The sequence below is a fragment of the Haliotis cracherodii genome, unplaced genomic scaffold (assembly GCF_022045235.1).
Source record: "Haliotis cracherodii isolate W230 unplaced genomic scaffold, xgHalCrac1.p SCAF_1, whole genome shotgun sequence".
NCBI classification, from domain to species: Eukaryota; Metazoa; Mollusca; class Gastropoda; order Lepetellida; family Haliotidae; genus Haliotis; species Haliotis cracherodii.
The window spans coordinates 88,354,125-88,376,332 of NW_027266264.1; the positions used below are offsets into that span (position 1 = coordinate 88,354,125).

At 41.0% G+C, this 22,208-nt stretch overlaps 1 protein-coding gene across 1 annotated transcript; it reads right to left on the reverse strand.

Annotated features, from left to right (window-relative positions):
- Positions 1–1,593: 1,593 nt before the first annotated feature.
- LOC139470377 (DDB1- and CUL4-associated factor 12-like) lies at positions 1,594–19,778 on the reverse strand. Its single transcript, XM_071252795.1, has 9 exons — positions 19,641–19,778; positions 17,976–18,244; positions 15,757–15,963; positions 14,988–15,048; positions 13,115–13,287; positions 8,932–8,994; positions 6,525–6,681; positions 4,630–4,775; positions 1,594–3,242 (listed from the first exon to the last, which is right to left on the reverse strand). Exons 1-9 carry the CDS (start codon positions 19,648–19,650, stop codon positions 3,087–3,089), a joined length of 1,242 nt encoding a protein of 413 aa, XP_071108896.1. The 5' UTR covers positions 19,651–19,778; the 3' UTR covers positions 1,594–3,086.
- Between the last annotated feature and the right edge of the window lie 2,430 nt (positions 19,779–22,208).

Genomic DNA, 22,208 nt, shown 5'->3' on the forward strand with positions numbered 1-22,208 from the left:
ATGTGTTATATATACATAGGACTATACATCTGTGTTATATAATGTTGTATTTACTCAATGGGTATTTACATAATGTGAAGATGAAGACAATGGGATGTTTGTACAAATGAGGTGATAGTGTTGAATAAGGATGGGAATGTGAACGAGATGCAATGTGAAGTGACTTGGTGAGTGTGTGGAGTCCGGACTCCCCCTTTTGAAAACCAACTGTAGTAAGTTGTAGGCAGTAAAATAATCTGAGAGAGGATTTTGATATATTGGACCCCTTCCTTTTAAAAATGCTGGATCTGCCCTTGGACATGAGGTGGGGCTTGATGTACTTGGATAGGGAGTCACACCCTGGTGCTGTGTATAAAGAGTGCATGCACTTCAAGGCCACCCTGCTTGTCCCATATGACACTGCAAAGTTTCACAAGACACGTCTGTATAACACACAAAATAGTTTCAGAAAGTAGGAAACCAATATATAACAAACAAATTCTGCCAACCCTTTCCCTGTGCATGCATGCATCATATCAAACATTATGATTACACACGTAATAAAATACAACTAACTGAAAGGGTAGTCGCCTTCTATTAAAACCCATACAAGTCAGTCAGCCTGTACGAACATCATGACATCACAGTGTTTCATATAAACGTCATCTTGCGTCACAGTTTACCTAGTTCTCATACCTCCTCTCCATACCCAGCCCACTGGCAAACCTGATATTGACACAAAAATATTTTTCACCCAAGTCAATGTGTTACATGTGTTATCTTTTTATGGATGTACCGGATTTCACAAGCTGAATGATCTTGTACACCTTCAGCTAGAGCTTTTATGAAAGGATGAGTTTGGTGAAGAGTCGATGACTGAGAATCATGATCCTATATGCACGGATTTAGTGTTTTTAACACAAGCAGGTATACAAGCCGAGTTAGTTCATACAATTCCTAGAAATATTGTTACCCCATGCACAGAAAGAATTATTGATACCCCATGTACAGACAAATATTATTAATAGCCTGTGATGTACACAATGAGTGAGTGAGTATGGTTCTATGCACACTTTGGCCATGTGGGGAATCAAACTCGGGTCTTCAACATGAAGAGCCAATGCTTTAACCACTAGGCTACCCCACAGCCCCTGATGTACACAGAAAAGTATTGACAGCCCATGTACAGAGAAATATTTATACTCTATGTAGACAGAGAAATATTTATACTCTATGTAGACAGAGAAATATTTATACTCTATGTAGACAGAGAAATATTTATACTCTATGTAGACAGAGAAATATTTATACTCTATGTAGACAGAGAAATATTTATGTTCTATATAGACAGAGAAATATTTATACTCTATGTAGACAGAGAAATATTTATACTCTATGTAGACAGAGAAATATTTATACTCTAAGTAGACAGAGAAATATTTATACTCTATGTAGACAGAGAAATATTTATACTCTATGTAGACAGAGAAATATTTATATTCTATATAGACAGAGAAATATTTATACTCTATATAGACAGAGAAATATTTATATTCTATATAGACAGAGAAATATTTATACTCAATGTAGACAGAGAAATATTTATATTCTATATAGACAGAGAAATATTTATACTCTATGTAGACAGAGAAATATTTATATTCTATATAGAAAGAGAAATATTGATACCCAGTGATGTACAAAGAGAAATATTCATGCCATACGTAGAGAGAAATATTCATATCCCATGTACACAGAGACATAAGTACCATTCTCATTAAAATAACAGCTTAACATTAAACAGGACTTCATGGTAAAAAACATCCATAATCCTTCTCAAACTCATAGAAAGGTTTCAAAAACAGAAAGACAAAACAATATGTTTAGGACCATCGTATATAATTATTTGAAAGTCTGTCTACAATGTGTACTTTGATGAATCATCTTCTTCTTGTTACTTTCATAGATCAAAACAAACTTGACAGCAGAGAGAATACACATGTGCACAATGAAACCTTGTTCCTTACTCGACATATCAATCTGTATTGCTGGAACTACCATACATCAATCATACTGCCACACCCTTCAGTCCAGTACATGAGTGTGGGCATGAACAATCTCAATCACACACCACTCGTACTCATATCTACAACATGACGAGGCCTACAGCTTGAGTAACATGACATGGATACAACCTAATACAGAATACTTAGTCAACTTCTAAATTCCGCGGGGCAGCGGCAAGGACGTCTCCTGAAGTTCTGCGTTGCTCAGGACCAGCCGTACATACTCCTTATCTGGATTTCACAAGCTGAATGATCTTGCACACCACTCAGTATACAGCTACAGCTTTCATGCATGGATGAGTTTTGTGGTGAGTCAATGTGAGAGAATCATGGTGCTACATGCATAAGAATCTGCTTTAACAATATATCATTATCAAGCAAGGATTTGACTTAACAAGGCTGCCACTGTGTTAAACTGCTAAAGCCAATTCCCTGACATGGATATCATTTCATTGCTACACACCTAACCCCTTCCATGGGGAGAATTTTATTTCAGTGAACTGTGAGAAAATTATGATGAGCTTAAAACACTGAAACAATTGGAAGCTGATATATCAAGTGTTTTCATGAACATCAGTTTTCACAGTAATAATCAAAACTCTATCTTTAGTAGGCAAAGCAGGACACTATTCCTGTTTCACAACCTAGTCATGAGTGTCAAGCCTTTGTATGTGGAGCTTGTGTGTAGCTTGTGTGTAGCTTGTGTGTAGCTTGTGTGTGATTGCCCTGGCCGGGTTAGTCTACACATGTAGGGTCATGTCGAGACATCCAGATGTCTAGATGTTTGCCCTCCGTGTTGAACCTACCAATCACAGAGAGGCCCTGGCACCAAGAAGTGTGTGTAGTCCTTGGTACAACAACCCGATAAAATCACTCCAGGACACAGAGATGCTCTGGCACCAAGTAGTGTTCATGGTTCTTGGTACCAAAACCTGACAGAATTACCTCCTGACACAGAGATGCTCCAAGTAGTGTTTGGTGTCCTTGGTAGAACATACCGACACAGTTCTCTGATCACACAGAGATGCTCAGGATCAGTGTTCAGTACCACAGCCCAGCGTAGTTACCCCATGACACTGACGACAGAGGTCCCCCCGCGGCAAACAAACGTGTACCACTTGAGTCATAGGCATGAGTATACACTGCATTAGGGAACCCTGGGTTGGACAAGAAATAGCGGTCATCCTCCTCTGGTTTCTGAAACAGTCAAGGAGCCTGATATTCCTCACAGAAGCAGGTTGGACAACACAAATGCATGAACTGGCAGTAAATCACAATTAGACCAATTGTGACAGAATGTGTTTACTGTTTCATCTCATGAATACATGACACTTTTTATGGATAGCAACTTCTTTTTATTCTTTGTACGAAGTTTCAGAGATAGTTCTTGCTCCTTCATCAGGTTAATGCTTAGTATGTGCATAGGGTGCTATATATACTGATGTTTACACAACACAAGGTGGATGAATGTACAAAGATAACAACATAATGACAACTCCTAAATGCCTATCAAAGACTTTGTTTCATCCCTCTGAAGTAAACTATATTTAATGGATGATACACTAAGGAACACATCACATCTTTCTACTTTGGGTACTTCTGACATTTGATTTGTGCTGTTAGTTGTGTGTTGTGTGAGGGTCTGTTAGCCATGTGTTGTGTGAGGGTCTGTTAGTTGTGTGTTGTGTGAGGGTCTCTCAGCTGTGTGTTGTGTGAGGGTCTGTTAGCTGTGTGTTGTGTGAGGGTCTGTTAGCTGTATGTTGTGTGAGGGTCTGTTAGCCGTGTGTTGTGTGAGGGTCTGTTAGCTGTGTGTTGTGTGAGGGTCTGTTAGCTGTATGTTGTGTGAGGGTCTGTTAGCCGCGTGTTGTGTGAGGGTCTGTTAGTTGTGTGTTGTGTGAGGGTCTCTCAGCTGTGTGTTGTGTGAGGGTCTGTTAGCTGTGTGTTGTGTGAGGGTCTCTCAGCTGTATGTTGTGTGAGGGTCTGTTAGCCATGTGTTGTGTGAGGGTCTGTTAGCCGTGTGTTGTGTGAGGGTCTGTTAGCCGTGTGTTGTGTGAGGGTCTGTTAGCTGTGTGTTGTGTAAGGGTCTGTTAGTTGTGTGTTGTGTGAGGGTCTCTCAGCTGTGTGTTGTGTGAGGATCTGTTAGCTGTGTGTTGTGTGAGGGTCTGTTAGCTGTATGTTGTGTGAGGGTCTGTTAGCCGTGTGTTGTGTGAGGGTCTGTTAGCCGTGTGTTGTGTGAGGGTCTGTTAGCCGTGTGTTGTGTGAGGGTCTGTTAGCTGTGTGTTGTGTAAGGGTCTGTTAGCTTTGTGTTGTGTGAGGTCCTGTCAGCTGTGTGTTCTGTGAGGGTCTGTTAGCTGTGTGTTGTGTGAAGCTCTGTTATTTGTGTGTTGTGTGAGGGTCTGTTAGCCGTGTGTTGTGTGAGGGTCTGTTAGCTGTGTGTTGTGTGAGGGTCTGCCAGCAGTGTGTTGTGTGAGGGTCTGTTAGCTGTTAGTTGTGTGAGGGTCTTATCTGTGTGTTGTGTGAGGGTCTGTTAGCCGTGGGTTGTGTGAGAGTGTGAGAGTCTGTTAGCGGTGTGTTATGCACTCACCAGCCAGCCGGAGCCCACACTCAGGTAACATGCATGGCCACAGTTGTGCTGAATGTACTTGCATGCCCGCAGGTCATAAAAGAGAACCATGCCATACCCTGTGCCTATGGTCAGAATGTCCTCGTTGAAACTCACAGATCGAATACCTACAACACAACATCAACACTCAACACAAAGTAACAGTGAAACTAAAGCATCTGCAACTCAAACCACATCATCCATACTCCATCTCACCTCTGTATGATCCATACTCCATCTCACCTCTGTATGATCCATACTCCATCTCACCTCTGTATGATCCATACGCCATCTCACCTCTGTACGATCTATGACAACGTCTCACCTCTGTACGATCTATGACAACGACTCACCTCTGCATGATCTATGACGATGTTTCACCTCTGCATGATCTATGACGTTTCACCTCTGCATGATCTATGATGTTTCACCTCTGCATGAACTATGACAATGTTTCACCTCTGCATGAACTATGACAATGTCTCACCTCTGTACGATGTATGTTGTCTCACCTCTGCATGAACTATGATGTCTAGCCTCTGTACGATCTATGACAACATCTCACCTCTGCATGATCTATGACAATGTTTCACCTCTGCATGATCTATGACGTTTCACCTCTGCATGATCTATGATGTTTCACCTCTGCATGAACTATGACAATGTTTCACCTCTGCATGAACTATGACAATGTTTCACCTCTGCATGATCTATGACGTTTCACCTCTGCATGAACTATGACAATGTTTCACCTCTGCATGAACTATGACAATGTTTCACCTCTGCATGTGCTATGACAATGTTTCACCTCTGCATGATCTATGACAATGTTTCACCTCTGCATCATCTATGACAATGTTTCACCTCTGCATGAACTATGACAGTGTTTCACCTCTGCATGATCAATGACATTTCACCTCTGCATGATCTATGACGTTTCACCTCTGCATGAACTATGACAATGTTTCACCTCTGCATGAACTATGACAATGTTTCACCTCTACATGATCTATGACGTTTCACCTCTGCATGATCTATGACGTTTCACCTCTGCATGAACTATGACAATGTTTCACCTCTGCATGAACTATGACAATGTTTCACCTCTGCATGATCTATGACGCTTCACCTCTGCATGTGCTATGACGTTTCACCTCTGCATGAACTATGACAATGTTTCACCTCTGCATGAACTATGACAATGTTTCACCTCTGCATGATCTATGACAATGTTTCACCTCTGCATGATCTATGACGTTTCACCTCTGCATGAACTATGACAATGTTTCACCTCTGCATGAACTATGACAATGTTTCACCTCTGCATGATATATGACGCTTCACCTCTGCATGTGCTATGACGTCTCACCTCTGCATGAACTATGACGTCTAGCCTCTATATGATCTATGACAACATCTCACCTCTGCATGATCTATGACAATGTTCCACCTCTGTACGATCTATGACGTTTCACCTCTGCATGAACTATGACGTCTAGCCTCTGTATGATCTATGACAACGTCGCACCTCTGCATGATCTATGACAATGTCTCACCTCTGTACGATCTATGTTGTTTCACCTCTGCATGAACTATGACGTTTCACCTCTGCATGAATTATGACAACGTCTCACCTCTGCATGATCTATGACAACGTCTCACCTCTGCATGATCTATGACAATGTCTCACCTCTGTACGATCTATGTTGTTTCACCTCTGCATGAACTATGACGTTTCACCTCTGCATGAACTATGGAGTTTCTCCTCTGTATGAACTATGACAAGGTCTCACCTCTGCATGATCTATGACAATGTTTCACCTCTGTACGATCTATGACAACGTCTCACCTCTGCATGAACTATGACAACATCTCACCTCTGCCTGGGTGTTTGGATATGGGTGTGATGTGGCAGTCACTGCGAGGGTCCACCAGCAGCACGGAGGAGTGGCAGCCCACAGCATAAAGCACCTTCTTCTGGTTCACACTCAAACACACACTCTCTGTGATGTCCATCAGGTTCTTGCTCGGCATCTGAATAATCAGCAGGTCATAACCATCAGTCGCAGGAGGTGTGTGTGTACGGTCAAACAAAGAGTAGGATTGACACATTCAAACACCTAGGACTGACACAATCAGATATGTGGGACTGACACATTCAGACATCTGGGATTGACACATTCAGACAGCTAGGATTGACACATTCAGACATCTGGGATTGACACATTCAGACATCTGGGATTGACACATTCAGACATCAGAGATTGACATGTTCAGACATCTGGGATTGACACATTCAGACATCTGGGATTGACACATTCAGACATCTGGGATCGACACATTCAGATATCTGGGATTGACACATTCAGACATCTGGGATTGACATGTTCAGACATCTGGGATTGACACATTCAGACATCTGGGATTGACATGTTCAGACATTTGGGATTGACACATTCAGACATCTGGGAGTGACACATTCAAACATCTGGAACTGACACATTCATACAGCTAGGATTGACACGTTCAGACATCTGGGATTGACACATTCAGACAGCTAGGACTGACACATTCAGACAGCTAGGATTGATACATTCAGACATCTGGGATTGACACATTCAGACATCTGGGATTGACACATTCAGACATCTAGGATTGACACATTCAGACATCTGGGATTGACACATTCAGTCATCTGGGATTGACACAATCAGGCATCTGGGATTGACACATTCAGACATCTGGGATTGACACATTCAGACATCTGGTATTGACACATTCAGACATGTGGGATTGACACATTCAGATATCTGGGATTGACACATTCAGACATCTGGGATTGACATGTTCAGACATCTGGGATTGACACATTCAGACATCTGGGATTGACACATTCAGACATCTGGAACTGACACATTCATACAGCTAGGATTGACACGTTCAGACATCTGGGATTGACACATTCAGACATCTAGGATTGACACATTAGGACATGTAGGATTGACACATTCAGACATCTGGGATTGACATGTTCAGACATTTGGGATTGACACATTCAGACATCTGGGATTGACACATTCAGACATCTGGAACTGACACATTCAGAGCTAGGATTGACATTTTCAGACATCTGGGATTGACACATTCAGACAGCTAGGATTGACACATTCAGACAGCTAGGATTGACGCATTCAGACATCTGGGATTGACATGTTCAGACATCTGGCATTGACACATTCAGACAGCTAGGATTGACACTTTCAGACATCTGGGATTGACACATTCAGACAGCTAGAATTGACACATTCAGATATCTGGGATTGACACATTCAGACATCTGGGATTGACACATTCAGACATCTGGGATTGACACATTCAGACATCTGGGATTGACATGTTCAGACATTTGGGATTGACACATTCAGACATCTTGGATTGACACATTCAGACATCTGGAACTGACACATTCATACAGCTAGGATTGACACGTTCAGACATCTGGGATTGACACATTCAGACATCTAGGAATGACACATTAGGACATGTAGGGTTGACACATTCAGACATCTGGGATTGACATGTTCAGACATTTGGGATTGACACATTCAGACATCTGGGATTGACACATTCAGACATATGGAACTGACACATTCAGACAGCTAGGATTGACATTTTCAGACATCTGGGATTGACACATTCAGACAGCTAGGATTGACACATTCAGACAGCTAGGATTGACGCATTCAGACATCTGGGATTGACATGTTCAGACATCTGGCATTGACACATTCAGACAGCTAGGATTGACACTTTCAGACATCTGGGATTGACACATTCAGACAGCTAGGATTGACATTTTCAGACATCTGGGATTGACACATTCAGACAGCTAGGATTGACACATTCAGACAGCTAGGATTGACGCATTCAGACATCTGGGATTGACATGTTCAGACATCTGGCATTGACACATTCAGACAGCTAGGATTGACACTTTCAGACATCTGGGATTGACACATTCAGACAGCTAGAATTGACAAATTCAGACATCAGGGATTGACACATTCAGACATCTGGGATTGACATGTTCAGACATCTGGGACTGACACATTCAGACATCTGGGATTGACATGTTCAGACATCTGGGATTGACATGTCCAGAAATTTGGGATTGACATTTCAGGCATCTTGGATTGACAACACAGTCTAGCATAGACAGCACATTTTCATCCTAATTTGTAGCTTGAAACTGAAGTATCCTGATCTGGAGGACACCAGTCTTACCTGTGTGAAAGTCTCGACATCCCACAGGTGAAAGTAGCCATTGAGGGACAAGGCAGCCAGTTCCTGGAACACAATGTGACTCTCATATACAACTGTACCAACACACAACTTCAAACAATAATGCTTAATAATATGGAATCGGAGTATTTCCCTTATTTATATACTTATCCTGACACAACAGTATGCAATATCACTTTTTGCTTCGATCGTGAAACAATGTGGAACATTTAACCGAACACACTCTCCAACCATATTGCTCCCAGCATGCTCCTGTGTTACCCCATCCATCATCTTTCGCTATGATTGTTGTCGGTCCAGAGCATGGACTGAAACTAGACTACCACTTGTTCTTCAACCCATGGGTGTGTTCAGCTTCACTAGTCCAGTCATATGTCACCAGGTGGGCTGGACGATACAGGTAGAGGTATTTAAAAGACTGGGAACCATGGCTGCCCTCACAATATACGAAGTACACTGGATATAGAGTGAAAATGCAGAAGCTCTGGTATTGGCCTGTTTGATGGCAATCACCTGTTCCCGCCACGTCAACAGCAGCATACACATGGGACAAGTAATTGGGTGAAGACAAAAGGACCATTTTGTCGATATCTTCAACTGAGAGATCCCCGCAGGTACTGTGACATTCCAAAAACATACACGGACGATTGTTGGGGTTGAGTGCCATCATGGACGGCAATGCCCTAATTTCATGCACGTTGGGACATGCAAGTAGGCATCCTGGAGGTTGAGTGAGGCTTGGAAGTCAGCAGGTTGGATAGGAGAACAGAGCAGTGGCAGAGTGACCATCCGAAGACACGACGGTATGATTGAATACCCACAGAGGGATGGCTAGTGGCAGCAAAGTCCACTCACCCACTGGTGGTGCAGCATGACTGATTGCCACACCGGGCACTCTACCCAGTGCCTGAGGAGGAGGGCTGGTTGCAATGTCTCACTGGTCTGGTTTTTTGAAGACTGTGCAGAAGTCATCTGATCAGATCAGGTTTCAAATACGAGTGAGACTGCTGGAGGTGCTTAGCTATCAGCTGTTAATGAGTCCTCCTAGTACAGTGAGTGCCCAGTTGACTTGCACCTATCTACACACATCGCTTTGGCTTGGGTGGTGGAGAGAGACTCCTCATGTAGCTCCTGGACCTGATTGTTGAACAACTTTTCACCAACCAAGGCTGACAGAGAAACTCCAATAGAAGAGACTCTATTCCGCTTCCATAAAAGTGGGCTTATCATCTAAGGAGGAGGAGGAAGACTATCGCGTGCATCAAGATGTGAGGTGAAATGGGGTTTAACGTTGCGTTCAATATTATTGCACCTATATAGTTATGTGCATGCATGTGTATTGTGTGGCTGCTTGTACAAGTCTGGACAGAGGCTGATTTATAGTGCTTGCACACTGAGATACCATGCAGTTTAACATAAATACGCTACTCAGACACAGTATACTGACATCGATCCGACCTTCTTTTATCCCCTTAATCCTGAGTGCCAGACAGGGTAACAACAAGTACCATCTTCTAATGTCTTTCAGTTTAACACGAATGGGGATCGAACCCCAGACCACTCTCCGGGTGGACGCACTACCACTAGACCACAGAAGGGGGCGAGTGCATCAAGAGTTCTGCCATGTCTTCTAATGATGTTGTCTGCTTACAGTGGGCTTTCCCCTGTCACCAACGCCTGAGTGAAGGTCGTGATGAGACACAAAGCAATAACAACCAGACACAAGTCCGATTCTTCAGCCATCAATGGCATCCCATCAACCAAAGTATGTGAGGGAACTGTGTATGTAGGTGTCGTAACAAGGTCAAAAAGTACACCTAAACAATGGTGTAGGAACAGACTCTTCAAGCTTAACAACATCCATAATCCATAGAACGGGATCTTTGGATGCAAAGATTTGTTTGTTTGTTGTTTAATGCCCCACTCAGCAATATTCCAACTATATGACGGTGGTCTGTAAATAATCTGGACCAGACAATCCAGTGATTGACATCATCATCATCGATCCACCAACCTGGGATAGGATGACATGCATCAACCAAATCAGCAAGCGTGACCACCCGATCCTGTTAGCCGCCTCTTACGACAAGCATAGTCGCCTTATACAGCAAGCATAGGTTGCTGAAGACCTAGTCTACCCCAGCTCTTCACGGGTCTGGATGCCACGAGGAGGCTGCTTATCCACACTGAGACACCTTGTCCAGAGAAGAAGAGTGTGATCTGGTGGTTCTCCATGTAGAATCCAATGATTGCGGAGAACGGGGCACCCAGAACGGCGCCACAAACCAAAATGGTCGCGGGGTGTCCCAGGAGGCATCAGAGGTGGCACCTTGCTTGCCCCTACTTCCAGAGTGTCACTTGAGAAGACAGCAGCAGAGGCGACAGATCAATTTGTGAGGAGACATCATAGAGAGGCGAAGTTTTTGCAAGCACCGCGATGCAGGCAATCTGCTGATACGTTGGATACACAAGACCACAGTTGCATCTGAGTAGAACAAATTTAAAGCAACATCTGATATATACATAAGGCGCCTGATAATGGGTTGGTATGCAGGGTACAGTCTGGCATCCATGGTGGATAACCCAGATACTGTGCTTGTAGAGGTGGTGACTGATGATGTGGCAATTGGAGATGCAGGGCTTGGCGAGGCAGAGCCTGCCAGTAAGCATCCGAGGCAGACATCAAGAGCCGAGGCGATGTCGCTACTGAGGAGGTGCAGGTGGAGATACTTATGTACTCATAGTGTAGATGCCTGAAAATACTGAGAGCCAGGGCAATGACAGAGGAGAAGCCTGAGGTGATCCGCTAACAGGGTGGGAGTAGGAGGCAAGGTAATCCCCAGGAGTGGTAACCCCGAGGGCTGACCCACAAGATGAGGCGCCCGTAGAGCAGCAACGGTGGCAGGCTTGTGTGGGGATTCTCTGTAGTGCCCTTTTGCACAGTCCATTGAGATACAGATCAGCAGACAGGTGGATACACTCAGCGCATTGTGGGCCATGGAGCATCATGCGCCTGGCACTGGATTCTCTGTAGTGCCCTTTGGCACAGTCCAATGAGATACAGATCAACAGACAGATGGATACACTCAGTGCATTGTGGGCGATGGAGCATCATGAGCCTGGTGCTGGATTCTGGCAATCAGAGCAAAGACCTTTGAGATCCTGAGACGACTTCAGGCACTTGTATTCCACGCACTTGTGACGAAAACGTGGGAGGTCATCATCAATGCACAAGTTTGTTAACAAAATATTACTGCAAACACAGCCCACCCTCGTCATAGCAGGGGAGATGTCACCACAGGAGCATTACAGCCAACAAGGAGCAACATTCACATCCATAAATTGCAAAATAGAGTAAAATATCATGTGCTGACATGAGTGAGTGAGTGAGTTGGGTTTAACGCCGCTTTTAACAGTGTTCAAGTTATATCACTGCGTGTCAGCTTCATGTGGGAGGAAAGCCCGAAGTGATGCAGGTCTCAGACGTTTACCAGGTCGGTGAAACCCACGAGCACAGGTATGGAGCTGACAAACCTAGAAACATAATCGGGGTGAACCGGGATTCGAACCCACAATCATAGGTTTCTGGCGGGCCCAAGGGACGCAACTCTCCACAGCGAATCGCAGCGGTGTATGTTTTTCATTGTTCTACAGTTTTACAATCGAACCAAGAAGGAAAATTGCCTACTGTTGTGGAGGAAGAAGTTACAAAGCATATTGATGTCCTTCGAGGCATATCTTGTGTCGGAATTCAGTGAATTTGTTTGTACATCTAACATATAAAATACATATAGAAGTCGTCAAATCATACAAATACATGACACTAGGTAGTTGCTCATCTCTTCTTGTAAGTTTTAGCCCCATCAGCATCTAGAATCATCAGTACCTTGCTAATTTGGCCAAAATCCTCTCTGCACATACATTCTTGTGCCAAGTGTATATTATCATGATAATGAGTCATGATACTTCTACTAAAACATACTCAACAACCCTACAACCAATGACCAATCCACATGTGTCCTGAGGCAGTACTGTAGCAATGAACAGAAGACAAGTTAGGATTCTTCAATACCAAGTCTACTGTGACTAAGACTGCCAGGACAGGTTCCCACACAGCTTGGCACACATGGCAGTGTATCTAAAGCTAAGCCGTCAGTCTGCTCACCTTTCGTTCCTGGTGAAATGCAAGAGCTCGGACTTTCTCCGCCTTCTGACAGTACTGCACTGTGACAGGGTGCTTGACGGTGTACTCCGGTATGTACAGGGTGTTGACATGAGAAGACAGGTCATCATCACAGTTGTCGATCTTCCACAGGGCGAGATTGTTGTCCCGAGAACCTGATATACATCAAGGTATTGTCAGCATTCATTTTCTACAAGGTAGAGTACATCACTCCATATATGGAGGTACACGCTCCATAAAAGCAATATCAGACAACAGCAACACTTTGATTCACAACAAAAGATTAGAGGCCATACCCAACACCACAAATCACAACAAAAGATCAGAGGCCATACCCAACACCACAAATCACAACAAAAGATTAGAGGCCATACCCAACACCACAAATCACAACAAAAAGGTATGAAATTTACATGATAATATGAGAGTTAAAAAGAAAACATATCTGATCAAATTCCTAGATCAAAATATATTTCTGTTTTCATATTGTCTGATATGCAACAATGTAAGGGAGATAACTCCATATATAGTTACATGTAACTCATGTTCTAAGCACTTTTTATTTCTGGACAAAGATTTCATCACTGACAAACACTGTCTGCAGTCCGTCACGTCAGTCAGTAATGTTGGTAATGCTAGTGTGAAGCCTGTGTCTAGTTTATATTTCTTTCTGGTGAGTCAATAGACAGGATCCCTGTTGCACAGGGGATATATTGAGATGGTGCACAGGGGATATACTGAGATGTTGCACAAGGGATATACTGAGATGTTGCACTGGGGATATATTGAGATGGTGCAAAGGGGAATAACTGAGATGTTGCACAGGGGATATATTGAGATGGTGCACAGGGGATATACTGAGATGTTACACAGGGGATATGTTGAGATGTTACACAGGGGATATACTGAGATGGTGCACAGGGGATATGTTGAGATGTTACACAGGGGATATGTTGAGGTGTTGCACAGGGGATATGTCGGTATGTTGCACAGGGGATATATATGAGATGGTGCACAGGGGATATGTTGGTATGTTGCACGGGGGATATGTTGAGGTGTTGCACAGGGGATATGTTGGTATGTTGCACAGGGGATATATTGAGATGGTGCACAGGGGATATGTTGGTATGTTGCACGGGGGATATGTTGAGGTGTTGCACAGGGGATATGTCGGTATGTTACACAGGGGATATGTTGAGGTGTAACACAGGGGATATGTTGGTATGTTGCACAGGGGATATATTGAGATGTTGCACAGGGGATATGTTGAGATATTACACAGGGGATATATTGAGATGGTGCACAGGGGATATATTGAGATGTTCCACAGGGGATATATTGAGATGTTGCACAGGGGATATATTGATATATTGCACAGGGGATATGTTGAGATGGTGCATAGGGGATATAGAGCTGTTGCACATGGGATATTTTGGGTCATGTTGCACAGGGGACATATTAGGATGTTGCACAGGGGGTATATTGGGCCAAGTTGCAAAGAGGATATATCGGGCTGTTGCAAAGTCGATATTTTGGGATGTTACACAGGGCATATATTGGATCATGTTACACAGGGGATATATTGGGTCATGTTCCACAGGGGATATGCCTGGATGTTGCACATGGGATATATTGAGATGTTCCACTGAGGATATGCTGGGATGTTGCACATGGGATATATTGGGCCATGTTGGACAGGGGATATTTTGGGCCATGTTGCACAGAGGATATGTTGGAATGTTGCACTAGTTGATGTTCATGTGACATTATTTAACAGATGATAGACTCAAATTATAGTTGATTTTTTAAATTTTTATTCCTGAAGCCACTACTTTGTTTATGTCTTTGAACATACCCGACAACACAAACTCATCATCAATCCACACCAGATCAAACACCCAGTCTTTGTGTCCCAGCTGAAACAAGAGGAGTCCATCAGCACATGTTCACCTCATGTGTAACCATGGTAACTGGGCAGGAAGGTACTGACATAAAATCTACATCTACCCATATACCGTTACCAAATTCCAATACATGCATAGTGCGCTATTGTGAGCTTTCTGGATAATCTTATATTTTTTCAAATTCTGTCAGTGAAAATGTACTACATCACGAATAGACAATGAAATAATTCCATATATTATCATGAGCAATGTCAAATTTCCGATCCATACCATCATAATCAGTTCTGATCTTAATATCAAATTTAAGTTTTATGTTAAAGCTAATCTTATTCCTACATTGTAGACATGATTTTGACAATTGCTGACATACATGTGGACAAAAAGTACCGGAATATCACAGGAAATATATTCTGCATCAAATGTCATGTGCTATAACTTGCTGTACCTGTGGCTGATACCCAAAGCAAGTCACTGTGTACTGGGCATGAAATGGATCATAGCATATTTTCATTTTATAAAGCAAACCTTTCCCAAACTAGAACTCTTTTTTTGACATTGACAGAGTCACACAAAATTCAGAAATTTCACCTGACAAGACCCTAATCTTTAATTTTAATATTTCTAACAATTCTCAAACCATTCATTTATTTACAATAGTTGTGAAAAAATTGAAACAGTTTCCTGGAAAGACGCCTGGGAGAACATTGACCATCGTCTTACCTCCCCTACGCAGACCGGGTCAAATGTTGGCAGCTTGTAGACGGCGATGTCATTGGTGTGGTTAGCACCTGTTGCCAGCAGTGTGTTGGATGGGTTGATGGCAATACTATGAATACCACATGGGCATTTGGCTGGAATACTCTCCTCGCTGCTTTTCAGCTTGGGAATGTTTGTCATGCGACCTGACGTTGTGTCAAGCACTATTAACTGTAACACAGAAATGAAGAGGGAGGACAGTGACATTATGATTCAATATTTCTTATGATGATTATCATTATCACACTTTTGAACATGCAGTGTACACCTTATTGTTAGTATTATCTCATTCATGACAATTAACACGTGAAAAATGCAATTTTAGTAAATACAATGTATTTGACAGTTGACAATGATGATGTTCATGATAACCAACATGGGTAGAAACTAACATATTTAGTCTACCAAAATAATACCCCTTATAGTGATAACATATAACAAAACCCTTAAAAATGGCAATTTGTTACTAGTGCTTTAGATTACCTTAACTATTGCATGTATTGGGCAGCTCAGCAAAAATATTTCTTATGACTCTTATCAAGTACATGGCAATTACATTAAAAAACAACATACTGAGGAACCTAGTTGGGCCATTTTCATCTTCCCGAGGTCAGAGAGTTAACTGACTATAAAAGTCCAGTTTCTACCCTTGCCGAACTAGGCTGGGATTATGGCGTTACATTTTGGCTGGACTAACGAGTCTATGCAAAGTCCAATCAAAATCGAGCACCAAAATCGAAATCTGGTTTGTAAACTGTCATGCAGATTTCGGTCGATTGCAGGATTTGCAAAGCATGTGCACCGCTAACTCGTTATCAACAGATATTTTCCAAATATTTTCATGTTTTTAATCAAGGTGCTCACATGATTTGATGTACTTCGCGAAGTAAGAACCATTTTATCACAAGCAGATGTTGATGGTCGATCATGTCGTCTTGACTGGGAGCCAATATTTTGTTTGAAGCAAATGCTTGTGATACGAGAGGTGGAATATGGTTGGTCCATATGAGAGGCTTATGAGGGACATAACTGGTAATAGCCACTGGTGGCGCTACGATCGAGCCAAGAAATTCCAGCCTAGTTCGGCAAGGGTAGAAACTGGACTTGTAAAGCCAGTGAACGCTTTTGCCTCGGGAAGATGGGCCATTTTGTAACTCCGAGATATTGGGACATTTGAATAGCAATCACTATTTAGTCTATCCACTGGACAAAGCAACAAAGTGACACTCATGCCTCAAGTTTGTTAATTCACAGCTTGGATATTTTGAGTGTCACATGACTTTGCTTCCTCTCATCCTACTTTGATTAGCAATTTTTTACGTAACCAGTCGCCATGTTTCTACCAGGGCTGGGACGGGTAACTTTGGTACTCGGGTCGGGTGGACCCTGAGTAGGACTATCCGGACCCGTTATATATACAGTTTAATGACATTAACTATATAACTCAATGGTTACACTTTCTTTCTCACGATGCAGGCATTCATTCACTTTTATCTGTTCGAGTAAGGATAAAGCATCTATCAACTGCAGAGAAAACATGATCAGATCATTTTATATGTATATCTAAATAGTTTTTGCTAGGGATGCGGTAAAACAATTCCCAATCGGACATTTTGTACCCAACTATTGAGACCTACAGCGGATATCTGGGTAGGGCCGGGTAATAGGGTGTCAGGTACCCGGGTAGTAAATTTGGACTCGTCCCAGCCCTAGTTTCTAGTCATGTCTATTTACGATATTTTATTTGTCAGTAAAAATTACCATTACCATGATTACAGTAGGAATAAAAGATAAGGACATAATTGTTTGAACAATTAGTTTCAATGCTCTGTACCTTTACAGCGATGTTAGATGTGTGAAGAAAGGTACTAGATATACCTGCACTTCTCAATACTGTCATTGTGGCAATGCCAACTTCAAGATAAAGATACAAAATTCTATAGTAAAGTCAAAGTTGGGTCCCAGTCGAAGGTTAGAGTTAGTGCTGTGTAATATTATCTCGACTTTGAAACAAGCAAGTAAATTTAAATGTATTTATATAGTGAGGCATTCAGGACCCGAGAAAAGGTCCGAGATATTGGTACATTTGAGAAAACTGTATATCAAGGATTGTTTATCAACCCTCCCTAACACCATGAATGTAACATTAACATGCTGATGCCTTCTTATCATTACAAACGAACCTGATTGCACTTTGTGCCAAAAACAACCTGTTTGTCACTCAACCACTTGGCAGCAAATATCTTGTTAATTGAACCTAGTTTGAATTCTCTCTCTTGAAGTAAGCAAGGTATTTGTTCAGCCAAGTAGTCCGAAAAGATGCTTTGTGGCAGTCGCTTCCCCAGTCCATACTGCCGCTGCTGGGTGTAGAAGAAGGCTTCTTTTGGGAGGCTACGTAGGTTGCACAACTCCTCCTCTGCAGATATTGAGAAATGTTTTCTCTTGTGAGATTCTGTACCAGTAAAAAGAAAGAAAGACAAAAAGTACTCCTGCTGGAATAATCAAGAAGAGAGTGAACTTCTCCAAGACACTTCTGATACTCAATTATGACAATTGACAGATGAACACAGTCTACTTTGGACAGATTACAAATTTTAATCACATCAAATATGTGGGCAATCAATACTATACGTTCTAATGATTAATTGTTACCGTACCTTAAGACAACGGTATAAGGTTCTATACCGAAATGTCACCTTCACAGTAAATTAAGAAGTTGCTATCCATAAATTGTGTCTACTTTGTTACACCCAAACATTTGCGAAACAAACACCTTTTTACTATCTCCAGGATTAGGCAACCCTTTACAATCCTTAAGTGATGATGACTTGGCAAACAAGCACTATCTATTTGCGATAGCGCCTGTGGTCATGTGGCAAGGTGTTGGCTAATTCGATTGACTCATTAGCTTAGTTTCAAGCTGGCAACATGAGTTCAATCCTCCACAAGGCCCTATTGGAGTGGAAGGGGTCGTCATCTGCACATGTACTACAAATACTGTGCAATGCACTTAACCTGTGACTTGAATGCTAACGCATACAAAACGTCCTGCATAACAGACTGCGGTAAAATTCAAAAGGGCAGTAAGCATTGTATATTTTTCGCTCAATACATCGTCACCATAAATGGATCGGAACCGTTATGCTGTTGTTTCATGTGTATTCGAATGTGCTATATAAAACACAAGTACCCAGAGTAACGTACATACATTTCTCTATTATTCCATGGCGCACAGCATTATCCAGCATGCACTCATCATCAGGCGAACCAGAACTATAACATGAACCAGCCTCGGTTTGGGGTGAGGAAGATGAACATGTTCGCAGTTTGTGTACAGGGCACCTTTCTGTATTCTCACTTTGGCAAGGGTACATTTCCGTATATAGAAATGTAGGTACCTGGGGTACATATCTGTTGTACATGGGGTACATATCTGCAGTACCTGTGCAGACAACGACCCTTTCTGCGCTAATTGAAACCTGGTAAAGTCCACAACTCCCTGGATCTTTCCTACAATAACAGAGTGTATTTATTCTTTGGGGTCCAAACTAACTACAGAAACATGAAGAATTATCTTTCAGCTGTCTAAAACTGGTCACTTGAATCGCTGAATACGAACAGTAACAACAACCACACACTGGCCAGTCTCTCTATTTCAGTAGTATCATATTTGCCAGAGCATTTCAAATCTCTCTTTTTCAGTTTTGCATTTAGTTTTGGAAAAAACCCATTATCATCGAAAATTTACTGACTGTCAAAAACGAAGGGTAAAATATGCGAGGAATGCTGTAGGTGAATGACGCGCTGTATAACGAGCAATGGAATTACATTTATCACTGTATACTTACTTCTGAACATTGCTGTGGTTGGGATATGTCACGAATGGCCTAAAATCCAATTTGCATATCATTGTTTGTTTAAATTTGACATACGGTAAATATCTTCACATAGTGTAACGTTTTCTATCGATAACTCGCTTACAAACATATCACAGCGCCCTCTATATCCGGGGAGATAACCACCATGTTTTATGCTTGAAAAACCCGCTAATTATTGGTTTACGGTGCTTTTCGTCTTGAATTCAAGATTTATTAAAGCACAATAAAGATGAAAGCGATAAAAAAAGTTACATTACAACTTACACTAGACCCAAAGGAGGTGAGCGGAGACAAAAATGTACATTAAAATGGGTTGTCCATTCCCAGGTATTGTGATTGAGAATAAGAAAAGATGTAGGGCATTCAATAAATTCAGGAGATGTAAAGATAAGGACTCACTTAGAGAATATCATAACATAAGAAACAAATATATAGCTGTGTGCAAAGAAAAGAAACAAGAATATTTACATGATAAGCAACAATCCTTAGAAAATAACATTCATGACTCTAAACTATTTTGGTCAGAACTGAAAAGTCTAAGCAAACATCAAAAGGCAAATAATATCTACTTTAAAGAATTATTTACTTTCACAGATACTGATCAGAGCCCTGAAAATCAGTTCCAGGAGTCACAAGATAATACTCAGACTCAAACAGATACTCAGTTTGCAAATGATATACTGGATTCCTCTATTACCAGAGATGAGATTTTAGAGAGTACACACCATCTTAAATGCAAAAAATCACCAGGAATGGATCAGATTATTCCTGAGTTTTTTAAACATTCCTCAGATATCATTGTACCTTACCTTGAACTTATATTTATTGTTTTATTAGAAAATGGAACATTTCCAGATGCATGGTCCATAGGGATAATTGTGCCAATACATAAACAAGGTGATCTAAATAATATAAACAATTAGAGAGGTATTTCACTGCTATGTATATTTGGTAAACTATTCACAAACATAATAAATTAAAGGTTAGTGTTTTGGGCAGATACCCTCAACAAAATCAATGAAGAACAAGCTGGATTTAGAGAGGGCTATTCAACTATTGACAACATTTTTATCCTTCAAGTTTTAGGTAACAAATCCCTCAGTGTCAAGGGTGGGAAACTTTATGTGCTCTTCGTTGACTTTGCCAAGTGCAGAGACATGCCCTCATATAGATTGCCAAAAAAGTGTTATAATATGATGGTAGTTTATGATAATAATGGGAAAAGAAACTGGGTTACAGGTGTTAGAGAATTACTTTTCAGTTGTGGCTTTGGTGATATTTGGCAAAACCAAAATGTGTATTCCAAATCAATGTTTATACTTTCATTAACCCAGAAATTAAAGGATATTTATTTACAATCTTGGGCTGCATCAATGACTCAAGTGCTTTTATTACAAAATGTTTAAATCAGAAATAATTATCGAAGATTATTAATCAAAAGTTAATGTTAAAAAATTTCGAACAGCTCTTTCACGTTTTAGATGTTCTTCTCACGACCTTTTAATGGAAACAGGGCGCTATGTAAACATTTCTCGTGAAGAAAGAATCTGTAATCTATGTAGTTTAAACTCAGTAGAAGATGAATTTATTTCTTACTTGTATGTCCAGTGTATTTACACCTTAGAGAAAAATACCTGCAAGCTTATTATTACAGGTACCCTAATATTATTAAATTTGTTAAACTGCTGTCAAACACAAAAAGAAGTATCTTACAAAATGTTTCCATGTACATATATTATGCCTCTTTATACCGACAGAACCTTATGAAAGAATAATCTTAGCTGCTTGGTATTAGGAAACTATTGTGTATATACATTAAGTACATATTTATAGATATTTGCCATCTGAATAAACTACAAACAAAAGAGTTAGAAATGGTATTAAACTATTAGGCTGTCATATGATATTGTGGGACATGATATTACAAATGGTTTAGTATAGTTATATGTATATAAAATGATATGATGTGACATGACATGACCTGACATGATGTGATATGATATGATAAGTGTTGTGGTGTGATATGTTACATGAGGGGATATGATGCAATATGTTATGTGTACTATAGAAATTGTGTAAATACTGTTTTTTTAGTGTACATATTATATGGCTTGCGGTCTTCCAGTGTCGAATAAATATTGATTGATTTATATGATATAAATTGGCATGGAATGACGTGGCATTATATGGTATGATATGATAAGATATGATGGGACAAGCTATGGCATGGCTAATGTGTTGTGTGATATGACATGTTGAAATAATATAGGTTTGATATATGGTACGATGGTATGTATGGTATGTTATGATATGATAATGGTATATGAAATAATACTATATGATATGATCTTAAAATAATGATACAATATGATATGATGTTATAGAATATGTTGTATGATATAACAAGTTGTGATATGGTAAAATAGAAATTATGAAATTACAGGGAATGGTATTGTACTGTATGTGTGAAATTATGTGACTGTGTTGAGATACGATGTGGAATGACATGAGGTGATTTGGTGAGATATGTACATAAAT

Excerpts from the sequence above, each read along its gene's own strand:
- LOC139470377 (XM_071252795.1), bottom strand. Across the intron at positions 15,049-15,756 it reads ACCCGGTCTGCGTAGGGGAG|CTGGGACACAAAGACTGGGT; the intron begins GTAAGACGATGG and ends CTCTTGTTTCAG. Across the intron at positions 6,682-8,931 it reads ATGTCGAGACTTTCACACAG|ATGCCGAGCAAGAACCTGAT; the intron begins GTAAGACTGGTG and ends CTGATTATTCAG.